Here is a 17774-nt window from a genome sequence, read left to right as displayed (position 1 = left end):
GGACAGGTTAGAAATGCGACCGCCTTGCGTCATTGCCAAGGCGCCGCAGCAGACACGTCTCTAGGAAGGCGGCTTCAAGTTAAAGCCCCGCCCCTCTTCCCCGTTAGCACCGCCTTTAGGCGGGCGGGGCGTGGTGTCGTCACACGCGCGCGACGCCAAGCGAGCACTAGCAACAAAGGCTTCAGCCTCCTCGTTCTCCGTAGTAGTGGCAACGTTCGTGACGTGCGGCGCTGCCATGTTTGTAGTGGCTTTGCGCTTGCTAAGCGGGTGAGGGGAAGCCGTAGCGGGGGGAACTGCTTCGCTCTTCTCTGTCGGCTCCTCTACCCGCTTTAAAGCAGGAGGTTGACAGGAGGAAGAAGGAGGAGGCGCGAGAGCGAGCAGGGAGCGGCTGCAGGCGAGTCCCAAGGATGCGCTGGGTGGGCAAAGGAAGGGCCTGGACCTGGGCGCGTCCCCGCCGCCCTCCGCGGGTGACGACGGGTCCGTTACTCTCGGGGAGGGGGCTTAGCGTTGCTTGTCTTGGGCTTAACCGGGAGTGGGGCGAGTGCGTCCGTGTTTCTCTTCTTAGGGAACGCTCCGGCTTTGCTAAGTAAAAAACCGAGCTGCATCGTTGACAGTAAGGAAGCCTGTGTGGAGGGGGCCATCATTATATTATTGCTACGTTTTTATTGCTAAAATGTTTGGTTTACTAAAAAAAAAAAAATAAAAAATTGTATGCAAAACCTTGAAGGAGCTTGAGCCCATATGTCTTTAATCAGAAGTGTGCCCCTCACCCCCGAATGTGATGTGGCTTACTTCCAAGTAAGCATACATAGGATTGTACCTTCTTGGACCATGGCCTTTCACAGCAGGGAGTATCAGATACGTGAAACAAAGCTATCATGCTACAGGGTGATCTGCAGAACTTGCTTTGTTGGTGGAATATGATCCCCCAAATATACATGTTATAGTCATTAGTAGTCTGCATTTGTATTGGAATACTGAATGGATGTTTTGTTGCTGGTGTGTGTGCTGCCCTGTGCTTTACTATTCAATATATTTACTACTACTACTAATAATAATAATAATAAACGGGGCAGGTTCCTGAATTTCAGTGTAGGGAGGTGGAGGTTGTAATATTTATGTGCTGCTTAATGGAGTCCACTGCTCTCTTCCAGCATGGGGACCATGGCTCATGAGCCTGTTCCCTGCATTTTAAAGAGCCCAGTCTCACTGCAAGTGGGAGACATGAGGACTGAGCAAGGCCGTCCTGGTGTTCTGGTGATTGATGTTGTGCTTCCACACTCACAGACCATTGATGTAAGTATGGGAGGAAGCCAAGTGTGTGGGGCTTGGAATTGTCAGATCTTATGTTTGAAATCTCTCATTTTAGCTGTAAAGCTGATAAAGAAACTATGATGGTGAACCAGGAAGTACCTGCTTCAAAACCCACCTTTGTTAACTCGCTTGGTTACCCTAGGCAAGTGTCTCTACTTTGCTCCAAGCTGTAATTTAGATATTCCAGCAATGACCTGCTCCAAGGGTTCCAGTAATGTTTCTGAGCAAGAAAAGGAGGAATCCATGACAGTTCTCCCCTCATATTGCTATCCTCAGTTGCAGGAAATAGTATTCAAGAACTATTACACAGCTTTTCTGACTCTACGGGTGCAGCGCCGAAACCCTGCAGATGGTGGGAACGAAAGTCCTCCCAAGTGGGTTACTTGTCTGCAGAATTACTGCTTGATGCCCAACCCTCACACAGAAGAAGGCTCTCAGGATTACTTCTCTCTCTCCAGACATCAGGTAAGTACAGTCATACCTCGGGTTACAGACGCTTCCGGTTGCGTGTTTTCGGGTTGAGCACCGCGCTGAACCCGGAAGTACCAGAACAGGTGACTTCCGGGGTTTGGCGCATGCGCAGAAGTGCCAAATTGCAACCTGCGCATGCGCGGACATAGCGCTGCGGGTTGCAAACGTGCCTCCTGCATGGATCACGTTCGCAACCCGAGTATCCACTGTATTTCTGTTGGTATTGCACATAAATCATAGAATTGGAAGGGATGCAACGGTCATCTAGTCCAACCCCCTGCAATGCAGGAATCTTAGTTATGAGATGATTCAATTATTCTTCTAATTCATATTGTTTCCTGTCTGAAATGGCAACCTGTGCTCCACACAACATTCCTGGTTTATTTTGTTGCGCCATCACACTTTAGCCACCACTGAGTAAATCGTGAATAGAGCTGGGATAGGGAACTTGTGGCTTCCATATGTTCCAACTCCCATCAACGCCAGCCAGCATGACCAATGGTCAGAGATTGTGGGAGCTGTAGTCTTGCAATGTCTGGTGGACAACAAGTTCCCCATCCCTTCTTTAGTGTGCCAGATGATAATTGGGGGAACGGTATGGAATGTGTGTTTTTTGTAATAGAATTTCTAAAAAATTATAAAAGTCTGCATGCTCTTACTGCCCATAGGGTACCTTTCAGCTCTGCCTATTACAGGCACCATTTTGGCTAGTCTTATTAAAATGCTTCAGCTACATTGAGTGTTTTGTATTGGAGAAATGCAGAACCAAGGTAATGCATGGTAACTTTCAGGAAAACAAATTATTAATGATAGGGATCCCAGCCAAACTTCATTTTTAATAGTGCAAGTTACAACCTAGCCCACCAAAACTTCAAGAGTACTTAGTGAAGGTTTAGGTACATTGAGGGGAAAGGATTGACAGTTGTAATGGTTTTGCAGTCCCAAAGTAATAGGCAAAATGAATGTCTGTTTTTATTATTTTTCTATAGGTTTTTTTTTAGTATGCAAAGAACATTACAGGTCTAACTTTTTCCATACTTGCAACAAGGTAGATCCTTACAGTTTTGATTTTAACTAAGATTTTAACAATCTGAGACACAGAAATGCTGGTATGCCTGAATCCACCCAGGAAAACTATAGCTGAGCCGAGATTTAACTAGATCTACAAGGTCCAATGCTCAGAACTGAACTACTACTATATGTACCAGACCATGATAATACCCCAACGTGGCCTTAATTCCTGGCCCTACTGATACTGTATTCTAGCTAGTTTGGAATGATTCCCTGTTGTTTGTATCAAGGGATAAGTTATTAGAAGCTCTTACAGTGTTACAGCAAATCATTGTTTACTTTGTTCTGAAGGGATATTGGGCCTTGGCGCAGTTTTAGTGATGCCTTGTCTCCCTTACTTTGCCAGATGCTCTGTGATGTGGACCGAGTGGCTGCCATGCGTCTCATCCTGCGTCAACCATCTCCAGTATGGCTGCATTTTACCATTGAGGAGCTGCAGCTTTTCCCTGGGGGTCAGAAGGTACATACTCAACTCATCCCCAAAGCACCTGTTCTTTCTATAACCATTGTTCTATGGTTGTAATGGCTTGCTCAGCATTGAATGAAGCCTTCTTCAGAACACAGTCTAGGGTCTGATAACTGGCTGAACTCAGGCTCTCTGTGCTTTATTCCCCCCCAAAATGCTAGGTCACACATCTGAACTGGAGAAGATGCTGCACCTAGATCTCTTTGATTCTGAGCTACCAGCTTCTGTCCTCCTTTTCTAGCCTTCAGCTTCTGTGGAGCCAAGTCTCCTGTTCTCTTCTGCTGCTTGGCCTGAGTTTTATCAGAGTTTCCTGTGTAATTCAACTACTGTTCACTGAGCTTGTTCTTCTTCACTCTCTTAGTTTAAGATCTCTGCTACCCATGGAGCAAGTTTATTAATGGCTCCCCCTGCCAATTCATTCTAATTTCCATGCTATGAATTTCACATCCTCACCAATGAAACTACCAGAGCCCCTCATGTACATAATCCATGTTATTAACTCTGCAGTTGCCAGGTTCAATTCTAAAGCTGATTTTAGAGTAAGCTTTCACCTGTGAAATCCAGATGGGGGAAAACATTATCCTGGACACTGTACCTCTGCAGTGAGAATTGCCCCCCCCCCCCTTGTCCCCTGGTAAATAATGCTCCTATGAGAGCTTAAGGTAAATAGATTGTAATAGTTCATAACAGTGAATTCTGCACTTTCCTGTGGGCAGTAGAGACAAGTATTTATGTCTTTAGGCAGCCTGCTCTGAGAGAGTAAATTGGTGAAGGTAAAAAGGATAATGTGTGTAAGTGCAACATTCCAGTTGGTAGAGAATCAGCAGTGTTTTGCTCTGGGGCTGTTTTTATCTTCCAGAGTCCACAAAAAGGCTTCCCAGCTTGGCTTTCTCACCCATCTCCTCAGGAGCAGCCAACAAATCTGCGTGATGTAAGTATTGTTGGTGACACTGGGGGTTTCTGATTTGCTGACAGCCTCCTGGCAGGGAATGGCTCTGGGGAGATGTGATGTTTTATCAACAAAAGCAGTGGAGAAACTGCTTATATGAATATATAACTTTCCTTCACTTTCAGGGACTCCCTGATGCTGACAAAGTGTCTTCTGAACTGCAGCAAATGTGGGTTTTGACTGAGATGCTCCAAGCCAACCAGCCAGCAGCACGAATTGGCCGTTTTGATGTTAGTTTCATATTACTTTTGCTTCTTGTTTGGGGAGTGTGTCCTTCACTGCAGTCCAGTTAGAACTCACACCCCTATCTTGAAGACTTACTTCAAGTTTACGCTCAGCCTTTGCAGCCCACAGAGCGTACACATTAACCTTAGAAGAGCCCTGCTGGATCAGGCCAAAGGCCCACTTTGGTTTCCCTGTTTCCAGCAGCGAATCAGGAAAGCTGCAATGAAAGAATTTGGCAGTCAGTATGAAATTTCTGTTTATCGTGTATCCTTCTTCCTCTAAGGAACTTAAGAATGGCTTGCATGAAGTGTTTGTATTTTAACCTGGGGCAATTTGGGCTACAGCATAGTGACTCCCCCAAGGTTACCCTGTTGGATGAGTAGAAATTTGAATTCAGCTCCCTCTAAGCTCAAGTCCAGCATTCTGTCCACTGGAGGGAATAGAGGCTGTGTGAGAGAAACATACATCCCGTAACATTCCCAGTGTGTTGACTCTTTGCTAAAAACAATTCCCTGTACCTTTCTTGTTTCAGGTGAATGGCTCCTATGACCTTAACCTCCTTTCCTACACTTGAGTTTTCCCAGGACTCAAAGCTGACTAAGTTCCTAAGAGCTGGACTCACTGAGCTGCACCCCCACAGTGTTGGATTGGCTTGAGGCAGGAAGAAATGATGGACAAAGTGTGTTGCCTTCATGTTCCAGTCCTTCCCTTTTCCGCTTCATGGAGGTGGCCTTTATGGGAACTCTCCAGCTCTACTCTGTTCTTCCTGCCAGGTCTTATGTGGAGATTGTTCTCCATTTTGCACTGGACCCTGGAAGGCTGTCTTCCCTTGAACTTGAAGGTGCCTTATTTGGGCTCTTCATCTCCTGGTCTGTTTCTTGGAAGCCCTGCTGTTTGGTGCATGTTTCTTTTGGGGGCAAAATCAAGCAATCTTTCAAGAATCTGGTACTATGATGGGGGTGGGGCAGGGTGGACAGAAGAATCCTTCATTTTGGCAAGAGAAATGACTTGAAATGTCTTGAAGCTGACAAGACTGAAGGTTTTACATTCTCAAATTCATGTGTTGGCGTTCCAGAGAGAATGAGAACTCCCTTGTTGCTTCCTCTGCTATGGCTACCTCATTTGCAACATACACTATGTAATTGTGTAGGGTTTTTAATAAGTGGGTGGCAATAAGAAATGCTTCCTGAAGAGTTAACCCCCACCTCTTTTTTCCTGGAGGGATGTGAGTAGTTTAGTTGTGAATTGTACAGAGCTAGCCCTCAACAACCTGTCACTAGCTTTGGCTACAATATTGTAAGGGCCACATTAGAGAAATGGTTTACCCTAGTGAAATGGCAGTGTCAGACTGTGCTGTGTTGGTTTTTAGCTGAGTCCTGGAGCACCTTGTCATTTTTTACAGCCACAGCTATAGATATTTCAAGTAGCGAAAATAGCATCCTGGTGGAAAGCCTGAAAAGCCATGTCCTTGAGAGCTCCCTTATTTAAGCTGAGTTGCAGCCTGAATTACCAGCTGTTACCTTTGTATTCTTAAATATTACCATATTAATCTTTCCAACTCATTAGATAACCCTTGCATGGTTGTAGATGCTCATTTCCAGTCCATGAATTACTATGCTCAAGAATGAGTGTTGAAAGCTGAGGTGAATAAATGATTATGGTAAAAGTCTGGATTCAGATCCCTGCTCTGTCAAGGAGCTACTAGACTGCCTTTGAACAATCACTTTCTCTCAACAGTACATCTTAAACTGCCTTTCAAAGGGCTGCTATGATGGTTACAATGAGAATATTCAAACACTTCCCCATACTGACAGGCAGAGATATTTTTTGAACAGAACAGTACTACGTTGCTTCTTAGCAAGGGTATCTTCTTGTGGTATGGGGCACTTCCTGCAGTAATGTCCATGATATGTAGTAGTCTGGTGGACCAAGCTGCAGAACAAAATGAATTAGTGCAGTAGGATGTGTAGCTGACTTTTTTTTTTTTTAATGCTGGACTTTAAATCTCGGGAACAACCTCTTTTCCATAGCTGTGCAACTTCCTTTCTGTTATTTATTATGAATTATGTATGCTACTTTATTTATAGCTGGAAAGAGCTACAGTGATCTTCTAACCCATTGCAAGTATAATAAACTTTTACTGAATACAGTGAAAGACCTTTGCAAATGATGTCAGGAAGCTGCCTTATTGGTACCTCTAGCTCAGTATTGTATGAGCACCAATGTCTCTTCAGGGTTTCAGACAAGGATCTTTCTTAGCCTAACTTGGAGATGCCCAACTTGGGAGCTTCTGCTTGTAAATAATGTGCTCTGCTACTGAGCTGCAACCTTTACCCATTGCATTAAATCAGGGTTAATGTATTTGAAGTATTTTTCAATGGATGATTATCCAGGCCAGATGCATCACAAATAAAAGATTGTTGTGTTGTATTGATTGTATGTGTTTTGTGCATTGTACTTGTCAAACCTCTGTTAAGTTTATTTATGAACCCGTAATAGCATCTAAAATTAGGAGTGCATGGGCCAATGCTCTTTTTCCCATCCTAGATCCTGAGCAACCAAAAGGGGGAGTGGCAAGTGGAAAGGAGACTAGAAGCAAAGGCCACTGTCTTAATTCTCAATTGAACATGACAGCTGAATATTGATAAAAATAAAATAAAAAGAAAAGCCAATTGCTTCCAAAACCTTCCCTGTTTTAGCAAACATCCCAGATAACCTGCAAAATAAGGGAGGGAAATATCAACACACCTTCTGGTGTTCCAGGCTACTTTGATCCTATGTAGTCTGTTTTTTATTCAATCCAACTGATTCATGCATGCTTGCTTAATTGGAAAGAAAAAATGCCCTTCCTGATTTAGTAACCATTTTCAGTGCTATCTTTGCTTTCTATATTCCCTTCTCTTTAAAGTAAAAGTTAAGTATTCTGAAAGACCTGTAATTGGCTATGGTATCCTTTGGATTTTTAAGCAGCTAATTACAGTACATCTCATGCACTCATGTTTGTTAACACCACTGTTCCCAAAGCTAATATTGCTATCCTTTCTGTATTGTAGTCTGCTATTGATTCACTTGGTTAGAGTTACTATCTAGAATGAACCCTAAGCAGCACTAAAGGGTAATTCCCTGCTCCAGTTGTGTGATCATCTTCTGTGCGTGTAAAGAATTAAGGGAAAGAGAGAGCTATCCCTACGTTTTCTGCTGAGAAGCCCTTACCTTGCACCCTTTCAAGACCCTTGTCCATTATGCATACTCCTCAATCTTCCAACTGAAAAGACTGGCTTCAGAAAGGAAGCGGCGTGCGCGTCTCGCCTGGCCCGCACGGGCTTCGGAGACGAGCGAGGTTCATCTTGGGGTCAACAGCGAATCCGGTCTGCCTGGATGCTTCCTCTGCTTTTCATCTTCGGCTGGGGAGGGCGAGTCCTCTGGTCACTTGCCGCCGGAACGGGACTACATTTCCCAGGCTCCTCCCCGGGACTTGAGCTCTGGGCCCAGGGGAGGGGAGGAGGGGCTGTCCTCTCCAGCCATGTCGTAGGGGCGCCCGGGAAAATGCTTCGGGCCGGCGTCGGAGCTGCTGTTCGGCTCGCGGCTCCGGGCTGGGGGTCCCCCGGAGCTGCCGCGCGCGGGAAGCGGGGCTACGCCTCCGGGCAGGTGAGCTGGGGACACCCGCCTCTCCTCCCACTCGGCTGCAGGTGTGCGCTCCGAAGCCCGGCAACAGGCGAGCCTTGCGCGGAGTTGGAAGTGGCGGAGCGCGGCTGGCTCGCTGCGGGCATCCAGGGAAGCAGCCGTGCCCTGGTGCCGGAGGGAAGGGGGCCAGGCGGGGGACTTTGGGTTGGAAGAGTTGCACTCTGTTTTTCAAACGCTCATGACTGAAACGGGTCAACCGCGCAACCTGCTTATTGTCACTGTTTTAAAGTCCGGGGGATATCTGAATTGGGCAGTCCCAGAGCATGTGCAGAGTGCATTGCTTTCGCACTAGCTCTCGCGCATCGGAGATTCCAGGACTAGCGAGGGGTCCGAGGAGGCTGCCTTCCCCAGGCAGGCTTCATTTCCAGCATCTCCCCGCTTTAGAAAGGGAGCGCTGATCTTGGCCTGGTTTTTGTGGGGAGACCGGGTGAAATCAAGGGATCTCCTTGGGGGCGGAAAAGGCTAAGGAGTCTCGACAGAGCCCTCGCCCGCCCGCGCACCCCTCGCGTCCTTTTGGTTGAGTCGGAGGCAGGCGCAGTTCCCTGGGCATTCTGATGGCGAGGGGGCAATTTCACAGCGGATGCTTCTAAAGAAAGAGTTTATACAGTAAGATGCTATTCTCAGCATTAAGCACTTGGGCTGTAGTAGTAGTGGCTTCTCCAACAAAGTTCTTCCCTGGTGCTGACCCAATAACTTCCTGTTATGAAGTGGGGGGGATGTGGGGTGTGAATGGAGGAAGAAACCTTCCATATGTGGGGGTTGAAGTTGGTAGAGTCTCCCCTATTGAACCCCTTGATCAATACCGGTAGTGAGCAAGAAACAGCAACATTTTGCCCCATAATAGGTGCTCACCACAGCCACTGTCACGGGGAGGGTGTTAAATAGCAAATGTGATTCCTTTGGAGAGCATGGTGACTGTCTCCCAACTCAAAATAAAAAAATTCCTTCCTGTAGCACCTTAAAGACCAACTAAGTTAGTTCTTGGTATAAGCTTTCGTGTGCATGCACACTTCTTCAGATACTTCTTCAGATACTTCAGATACTGTGTATCTGAAGAAGTGTGCATGCACACGAAAGCTTATACCAAGAACTAACTTAGTTGGTCTTTAAGGTGCTACAGGAAGGAATTTTTTTATTTTGACTATGGCAGACCAACACGGCTACCCATCTGTAACTGTCTCCCAACTGTGCAGGCCAGAGCTTAGGCAGGTGGGAAGGTGAGACAGGAAAGGCTTTGCAGACCTGCAAGAGGGGGTTGGGTACAAAGGGCAAGCAGCTTTATTTTCCTCTTGACATTGGACTTCTGATAAAGCACTAAGCAAACAAGCACTAAACACAAAGGTCAAAGGGAGCTTAGAGACAAGAGCTACCCCTTGTTCCAACAGGAAAAGTTTGGTCCCTGGGGCTGGCTCTCAGCTAGGAGGTGATGAGTCCACTCTCCAAGACAGCTGGAGGTCAGTGTCTAGCCTCTGAGGCCACCCAGGGCTGCACACATCAGTGCTTAATTTAAGCAGAACAGGTATAAGTTGGGGAAGGTCAGGGTGTTCTTCCTTCTGATGAGGCCAGGGTTGGGAATGGCAGTGGTGTGACTGATAATGAGTCCTGGTTGCCCATCTCAAGACTGCTGACCTTTCGATGATCTCAGATGGGTTGCTGGCACCTGCCAGTCAGAACATGCCTTGCCTTCCTCTGCAGGAGAGCTTAAAGCAGACGCCCCTCTATGACTTTCACCGGCACCATGGCGGGAAGATGGTGGCCTTTGCCGGCTGGAGCCTCCCAGTGCAGTATACGCACAGCCACCTGGAGTCCCACCTGCACACCCGCCAGCACTGTTCTCTCTTCGATGTGTCTCATATGCTGCAGGTAATGCTGGAGGAAGCCAAAGGTCATTGAAGTCCCAGCCTTTCTGCTGTGGGGTCATTTTCAGCGGTGGGGCAGTGGTCAGTTTTGAAGTGCAGGAGCTCACCATGACAGCCCTCCTACCCCCCCCAACCACACACGCCAAGAGAGTCTGCAGCTAGACCCCCAATGATAGTCCACAAATGTGGGCAGCTGTGTTGGTCCCAAAGAGCATCACTACATAGCATAAAACTCAGTTTTATAAGTATCAGCTGACAATCTGAGATTCGTGAACTGGCAAAGGGTGGTGTGGTAAGAAACATGCTGGACTTTGGCTGGGGAGACCTAGGTTCACACCCCTGATCAGCCTTGAGGTTCACTGGGTGGCCTTGGACCAATCAGTGAGTTAAGCCTACTTAACAAAGGAATTATGCCCCATGCTCAATCTGTCCTTTCATAAGGCAACTCCTGTTTTAGGCATGACCAATATGTGTGGGATCACGCACATCCACACAGCGCCAAACCCAGAAGTGTCATAAAGACGTCACTGAAACGTCACTAAAAGGGCAGAATGGGGTGTTTGCAGGCTTTTTCAATGGGTTTCTGATTTCACACAATTTCACACAAGCACGCAATGGCCCGGAATGCAATGCCTTGCATAAATAGGGGGTGGCCTGTAGTATGTTGGTTAGGATTATATTTTATTTACGATAGATATTTTGTGTGTTTATATCCTACTATACATCACCTTAGGTCCCCTGGGGAGGAAGGGCAATCTAGAAATGTGTCTAATAAATGGAAAAATAATAAAGCCCAACTGTACCGCACCAAAGCAGCAGTTTAGCTGCATGGGAGCGCCAGACTCAGATGTTTTGTTCAAGTGTGCTGTCCTTGGTCCTGCATAGCACCCTGGTGATGTCAGGTGACTGTCTCTTTTACAGACTAAAGTGTTTGGCAGAGATCGGATTAAATTCATAGAGAGCCTAGTAGTTGGGGACATAGCAGAGCTGAAGCCTAATCAGGTATGTTGGAGCCCAATGGGTTACATGCTCGGTGGGACACCTTCGGCCCTCTGGATCTTGTTGAACTCTCATCAGCCCCAGTCAGCACAGCTAAGAGTCAGGGATGACGGGAGTTGTAGTCCAGTCCAGCACCACAGGATTCCCATTCATTAGGTTGCACGCAAGTGTAACACAATGGATGGCATGCTGAATTTGGATGTGGGACATCCCACTTCAAATCCATCAACTGCGTGATCTTGGACAAATCACTGTTGCTCAGTGGGCCACCTTATAGAATGGATGGGAGGGGGAAATGATGTAAAGAAATATTGCCACTTTTCAAGCACCATTGAGCAATGACAGGACACAGATCTAAGTAAAAGTAATAATTTTACAGGGCTTTTCTATAAGATTGAAGTGTTTCTTAAATGCATGTAATTCATTGCATGCTACCCCTGCAAACTGTAATCTAGCACCAGTGAAACACTATTTCCATTTAATGGATGAGGGGGTGAGATGGAGAGAACCTTGCTTCCTGGGGATAGCTATATAACCATTGTAAAAAGGTAAAGGGACCCCTGACCATTAGGTCCAGTCGCGGACGACTCTGGGGTTGCGGCGCTCATCTCACTTTATTGGCCGAGGGAGCTGGCGTTTGTCCGCAGACAGCTTCCGGATCATGTGGCCAGCATGACTAAGCCGCTTCCGGCAAACCAGAGCAGCGCACGGAAATGCCGTTTACCTTCCCGCTGGAGCGGTACCTATTTATCTACTTGCACTGTGTGCTTTCGAACTGCCAGGTGGGCAGGAGCTGGGACCGAGCAACGGGAGCTCACCCCGTCACAAGGATTCGAACCGCCGACCTTCTGATCGGCAAGCCCTAGGCTCTGTGGTTTAACCCACAGCGCCACCCGCGTCCCATATAACCATTGTACTTCCCTTTAAAATAGAAAAAGGGGGGGGGGAGAGGATGAATAGCAGGAGTCGAACACTTGGCATTCAAAACCAAATTATTAAAGGTTCACAAAATGGCAAGACATTTAAATTGTCTAGCTGCTCTTGTTTGAAAATAATAGAGGTGGTGGCTTTGTGAAGAGAAGAGTGAAGGGATCACTGCAGAAATCACTTTTTGTAGTGATGCACAATTATGTAGGCATGAGGGAGAGAATCATATAATCATTGAGTTGGAAGGGACCCCAAGGGTTATCTCATCCAACCCCCTGCAATGCAGGAATCTCAGCTAAATCATCCATGACAGATGGCCATCCAACCGCTGCTTAAAAACCTCCAGGGAGTCCGTTCCCCTGTCTAGTAGCTCTTACTGGCAGAAAGTTCTTCTTGATGTTTAGTTGCTTGTTCCTCACGAGGTCACAGACACTGGCCAATATGGGTTTGCATGTCTTAATACAACAGTATTCCGCATTGCCGTCACAAAACAAGGAATGTACTATACAGAGGAAAATAATTATGTCTCTCTATTATTTTTACTGTATGTCTGCCAAAGCCTGGCTTCTGCTACACGGTCACCACTCTTGGCAACCAGTAACTGAACTGCACTTTACTTTCAGGGCACTCTGTCTCTGTTCACAAATGAAAGAGGAGGCATCATGGACGACTTGATTGTGACCAGCACCTCGGATTGGCACCTCTGCGTGGTCTCCAATGCAGGTTGCAGGGACAAGGATTTTGCCCTCATGAAGGTATGTGTTTCTCACCATCCAATCCTACAGGGAATTGTTCCTAGATGGGAGGCGGCAGCAGAAACACAGACGATAGTTAGGTAGTTCCAATCCTTTGGGAAACTTGATTTTTGTCCCTTGCTGAAGCTGATGCTGGACTCAATGAGAGAGAGGATGGGATGGAAAAGAGGAAGATGCCTTCCCCCGCCCCCAAGTGGGTCATGACCTTGCTGCTCTCTGTTTCTGCTTGCAGAACAAGGTGAAGGAAATGAAAGCAGCTGGCTGCGATGTGGACTTGGAAGTGTCAGACAACGCTTTGCTTGCTCTGCAAGGTAAATATTATGTACCTGTGATAACTGCCTCTACTGTGGGAAGCAGCAGACAAAATACCCAGGCATTTGCCTTAAGGGAATGCACAGAACTGCTGCTTAGTTGCTTTGATACAGTAGCATCTCCCAGACCAATCAATAGCCTTACTGTTGATCTTCCTGGGACAGCTAATCCCATTGTCCAAAGCAGGGGTCAGCAACCTTTTTCAGTCGTGGGCCGGTCCACCGTCCCTCAGACCATGTGGTGGGCCGGACTATATTTTGAAAAAATAAAATAAAATGAACGAATTCCTATGCCCCACAAACAACCCAGAGATGCATTTTAAATAAAAGAACACATTCTACTCACGTAAAAACATGCTGATTCCTGGACTGTCTGTGGGCCAGATTGAGAAGGCGATTTGGCCGCATCCGGCCCCTGGGCCTTAGGTTGCCTACCCCTGGTCCAAAGCCTTCCCCACTTCCACCCCACTTTTATTTATTTTTTTGTATCTTTAGGCTCATTGGGGCATTGCAAGGCCAGCTTGTTGCTAGCTAGTGTGGTACTGACTTGCCTAGGGCCTTTGAATATGACAAGCACACTTTCCCCTGTGCTGCTCTGCTCCCATGAGAGCCCAAGGGCCCTGCTACATCTGATAGTCCATCTCATCGAACACCCTGTTCTTACCAGTGGCCCAGCCCAACAGGTTAGGATGGCAATAGCCCTTTTCTTTGTCCCCAGCACCTGATACTCAGAGGGGAGAGGACTGGCCCTATCACTAGGCAGAGTGAGGCAGCTTTCCCAGCAAGCAGATCCTGTGAGGACAAGGAGCAACAGCAAGGGGTTAAATGGCAGAGATGTATAGGTATGCCAGGACAAGATAAAGCCCTTCTGCCATTCCATGTGGGGGTAGAATCAGGGACCACCTGATTCCTTGTATCTCTGTCCACTCACTAAGGTCTTTAGGGAGTGGGGTGTTACCTTGTCCTTCACCTCAGGCAGCAAGATGTCTTGGGCTGGTCCTGGAAGGAGTGTGGACTATATTTACCTGTTGTGGCTGTTAATGGTAGATCACTCATCCATGACTTTTCCCTAGTCTTTTTAGAGACTAAGCTTGTGCCACATCATGTGGCAGTGAATTCTATCCTACTGCCGCGGTGGCAATGATGTGCCTTGTCTGAGATCAGCAAGGGCAACACCCTCTATGTGGCTGAGCCCACTTCATTCAGCTAGAAATGCCCAATTCCTTCCTCCATCATTTAACTGGGACTTATTGAACCTCCTTCTGGGGGGAGAGAGCCTGATGAACTAACACCTCTTCAAGCTCCTAGCCATTTCCGTTCTTCCTTCTACCAGGTCCTGCCATGGTCCGAGTGCTACAGGCTGGGGTGTCAGACAACCTGTCTAAGCTGCCCTTCATGACCAGTGCAGTGATGAGTGTCTTCGGAGTGCCAGGCTGCAGGGTCACCCGCTGTGGCTACACAGGCGAGGATGGCGTAGAGGTACACCGTCAGGGAATGGGACACGGGTGGTGCTGTGGTCTAAACCACTGAGCCTCTTGGACTTGCCGATCAGGAGGTCAGCGGTTTGAATCCTCATGACGGGGTGTGCTCCCGTTGCTCTGTCCCAGCTCCTGCCAACTTAGCAGTTCAAAAGCACACCAGTGCAAGTAGATAAATAGGTACCGCTGTGGCAGGAAGGTAAACAGCATTTCTATGCGCTCTGGTTTCTGTCACAGTGTCCCATTGTGCCGGAAGCGGTTTAGTCATGCTGGCCACATGATCCAGAAAGCTGTCTGTGGACGAACACTGGCTCCCTCAGCCTGAAAGCGAGATGTGCGCCACAACCCCATAGTCACCTTTGACTGGACTTGACTGTCCAGGGGTCCTTTACACAGTCAGGGCTTGGCTCAGCTAACCAAAAAGAGGTGGGAGGAGCAGGAGCACTGATGTTGTGCACTGAGAAGCAAAAAGCTATTTCAGGCTGGGAGGGCAGCGTATTGATGAAGAAGGGGATTATTGAATCAGGTTGGCTTGGGGGAGAAGGGTGTCAGTTAAGCCTGGACATAGCCTCAGATTGAGCTATCGTGCAGGATTGGGCCAGGTGACCTGAAGTTGGGAGTGGGGGTGGGGGGGAAGGGTGGTAAAAATCACATTGACCAAATCACTGTGCTCCTCTGTACCCAGATCTCTGTGCCTGCAAGCCGAGCTGTGGAGCTGGCTGAGCTGCTGCTTAAGGACTCCAGTGTGTGGCTGGCAGGACTCGCAGCCCGGGACAGTTTGCGCTTGGAGGCAGGTCTGTGTCTGTACGGGAACGACATTGATGAGAGCACAACCCCTGTGGAAGCCAGTCTGATATGGACCCTTGGTAGGTGCCAGCTGCAGTTCTGGATTTCTCTCCCTGCCCTGCTTGCCTACCCATTGACATTCCTGGCCAATATCAAATAGGCAAAAAGTCACCCATTTCTGCACCCCAGACCAGAGTAGACTGAGCATGGAACAAGAGTGGTTTTTTTTTGGAATGGGAGAGAAGCTGCACTGGGCCTTCAATGGTGATGGGACACTATGTGGTGAGAGTAATTTGGACCACAGACGGGGAAATTCTTGTTCTGTTGGCCTTAACAGGACACCTTATTTCCAATTGCTTCTCAGGGAAACGCCGCCGTGCTGCCATGGATTTCCCCGGTGCATCAATCATACTGGCTCAAATCAAAGAGAAGCCCAAAAGGAAACGTGTGGGGCTGACTTCTTCAGGGCCTCCCATCCGGCAGCACATGCCCATTCTCAGCCCAGAGGGCAAGGCCATTGGTAGGTTCTCCAAGCTTCTCTGAGTACTGTCTAGGAAGATGACACATCAGCCCTCTGCTATAATAAGCACCCCAATAAGCATGTAATACTTGCTGTGCTTGGTCATACTGCAGGCAATGGTGTTCAGTGCACAGCTTTGTTTAGAACTAGCAGCCTTGTACCCATGAATTATTGGAAACAAAACCAGTGCAAGTTTTGAAAGGCTGCCCACCATTTTGTTTCAAAATTGTGTCCATTTATATATGAACATGGATGAAAACCTGCTCCTTAATCTCTCAAACCACCATGCAAAATTTGGGTAAGGTGTATTGAGAAGTGTCCAAAGGCATAGGGGACAAAGCTTTCAAAATATATAGTGGATTTGCTTCTATTAACTCCCTGCCCTTTTCAGGCGGCAGAGTAGTACATTCTAGTAAGTGAACCTCATTGAAGATTATTGCAGAATGCAGCCTTTTAGAGGTGTTCTATTGGAACTGCATACAGAAAGCGGCAACAAACCTTATGGCAGTATATGCTGTTCATAGCTTGTTTGCATTCTTCTTGTCTTTAGTGGATCATTAAAGGGCCATGCGTGTTAATTGCTCTTAGGGCCATTGGTGTGTGTAGAAAACTAGGTTCTCCACGCTACTTATAGAAATTGGGAAGAAGTTGCATTTTTGGCAGCAATTTTTATTGATCATTTAATGCAGAAATTGTATGTTTGCTTTTGATAAGTGCCCTGTCCGTTCCTCCATGCGCTAGGTGAGGTCACCAGTGGCTGCCCTTCCCCCTGTCTGCAGAAGAACATCGCCATGGGATACGTGGAGAGTGACTACAGCAAACTGAGCACAGCCCTCACTGTAGAAGTGAGGAAGAAGAGCTGCTCTGCTCTAGTGACCAAGATGCCCTTTGTAGCCACCAATTACTATACAGTGAAATAGGCGGCTGCTGGCATAGGCTTTCAGTTTTGAATTCTGGCCTGCCTATAAAGGGCCCCTCAATTCCATTAGGGCTCTGCCACAAAGGTGGTTACTGAAAAGAAAACAACCCTAAAAAGAGATAAACTATTTCAGGGGATGTTGGGGACGTTAACAACTGAAGAGGCAGGCAACTGAGCAAGACTTGACGACATGCTTTAGTCTCATCTGCCTCTTGGCCTATTGCTGAAAGCAGAAAGATCCCAATGACTTGATCTCCAGAACTCCACCTACCCCCCTTTTGCATTTATCCCCAAATATTAAAAAGTCCTTGAATTTTCTCCTGCCCTTTTCAATCTGCTCCTTTTCTTGAAATGGTCTGATGCATGCTCAGCTAGAAGCAGGAAGAAGACCCTTACATTGCAACAAAAGTAAAGAACAAGCTTCTTGGTTTATTCCTTCTATTTCTCATACGTAGGCTCAGCGCATTCATTTTACCAGTTTGGTAAATATTCTCCCTGTAGTGCAGGGGGAGAAAGATGTACTTGCTACTTCTCAAAAAAGAGAAATCATGCCCTGATGTGGGCTTCTTCTTCCAAATAATGTTTACACCAATTAATACTTAGCCAAAGGCCTGCTCTTCTTACTATTTTTCTGGAGGGGGCATATTTAAATAGTGTTTCAGCTTGAGCAAACCCCTTTGTTTTCTTACTGCCATCTAGCCTAGAAGATTCAGAACTACATTTGAAGGAACCATTTTTTATTTTGGATGCTGAAGACACTAATATTGAGAGCTGCTATGAACTGCTCCACATAGAGATAAAATACTTTTTTGCAGCAGCTATTTTGGGGAAATAGTATGTATTTATATGCATCTCAAGGAAATTTTCAAACAGTACAAAAAACAACAACAACTTAGGAGGGATGTTCCTTTTGCATTGTTTTAAAACCTTGAGTGAAGAAATTTTCATCCACCTGAAAAAGCATGTCAGAACAAAAAGATCTTCAGTTGTTTATGGAAAGTACAGATAGCAGGAATGCTGTTCAACAGAGGCAGTCACAC

General features: G+C 46.9%; 2 protein-coding genes across 2 annotated transcripts; both read left to right on the top strand.

Moving 5' to 3' along the window:
- Positions 1 to 173: 173 nt before the first annotated feature.
- On the top strand, positions 174 to 6926 carry NICN1 (nicolin 1, tubulin polyglutamylase complex subunit). The gene is made up of 7 exons (XM_080993499.1): positions 174 to 394; positions 1155 to 1296; positions 1591 to 1779; positions 3203 to 3316; positions 4182 to 4253; positions 4397 to 4501; positions 5029 to 6926. Exons 2-7 carry the CDS (start codon positions 1156 to 1158, stop codon positions 5068 to 5070), a joined length of 663 nt encoding a protein of 220 aa, XP_080849625.1. The 5' UTR covers positions 174 to 394; position 1155; the 3' UTR covers positions 5071 to 6926.
- A 1070-nt stretch (positions 6927 to 7996) lies between these two features.
- Positions 7997 to 17052, top strand: AMT (aminomethyltransferase). The gene is made up of 9 exons (XM_080993476.1): positions 7997 to 8144; positions 9876 to 10043; positions 10961 to 11041; positions 12589 to 12720; positions 12953 to 13031; positions 14365 to 14510; positions 15195 to 15375; positions 15660 to 15815; positions 16557 to 17052. Exons 1-9 carry the CDS (start codon positions 8043 to 8045, stop codon positions 16733 to 16735), a joined length of 1224 nt encoding a protein of 407 aa, XP_080849602.1. The 5' UTR covers positions 7997 to 8042; the 3' UTR covers positions 16736 to 17052.
- Positions 17053 to 17774: the final 722 nt, after the last annotated feature.

Source organism: Podarcis pityusensis (genome assembly GCF_964106645.2).
Source record: "Podarcis pityusensis genome assembly, chromosome: 2".
In the NCBI taxonomy this organism is placed as follows: Eukaryota; Metazoa; Chordata; class Lepidosauria; order Squamata; family Lacertidae; genus Podarcis; species Podarcis pityusensis.
Note: the sequence above shows the minus strand (reverse complement) of the source record. Positions and strands in the feature narration are given on the sequence as shown.

Coding starts and splice junctions, on each gene's coding strand:
- NICN1 (XM_080993499.1), top strand. CDS start 1,156: ATGGGGACCATGGCTCATGAGCCTGTTCCCTGCATTTTAAAGAGCCCA. Junction 1,780..3,202: donor TCTCTCTCTCCAGACATCAG/GTAAGTACAGTC, acceptor TTACTTTGCCAG/ATGCTCTGTGATGTGGACCG. Junction 4,502..5,028: donor CACGAATTGGCCGTTTTGAT/GTTAGTTTCATA, acceptor TTCTTGTTTCAG/GTGAATGGCTCCTATGACCT.
- AMT (XM_080993476.1), top strand. CDS start 8,043: ATGCTTCGGGCCGGCGTCGGAGCTGCTGTTCGGCTCGCGGCTCCGGGC. Junction 8,145..9,875: donor GGGGCTACGCCTCCGGGCAG/GTGAGCTGGGGA, acceptor CTTCCTCTGCAG/GAGAGCTTAAAGCAGACGCC. Junction 14,511..15,194: donor CAGGCGAGGATGGCGTAGAG/GTACACCGTCAG, acceptor CTCTGTACCCAG/ATCTCTGTGCCTGCAAGCCG.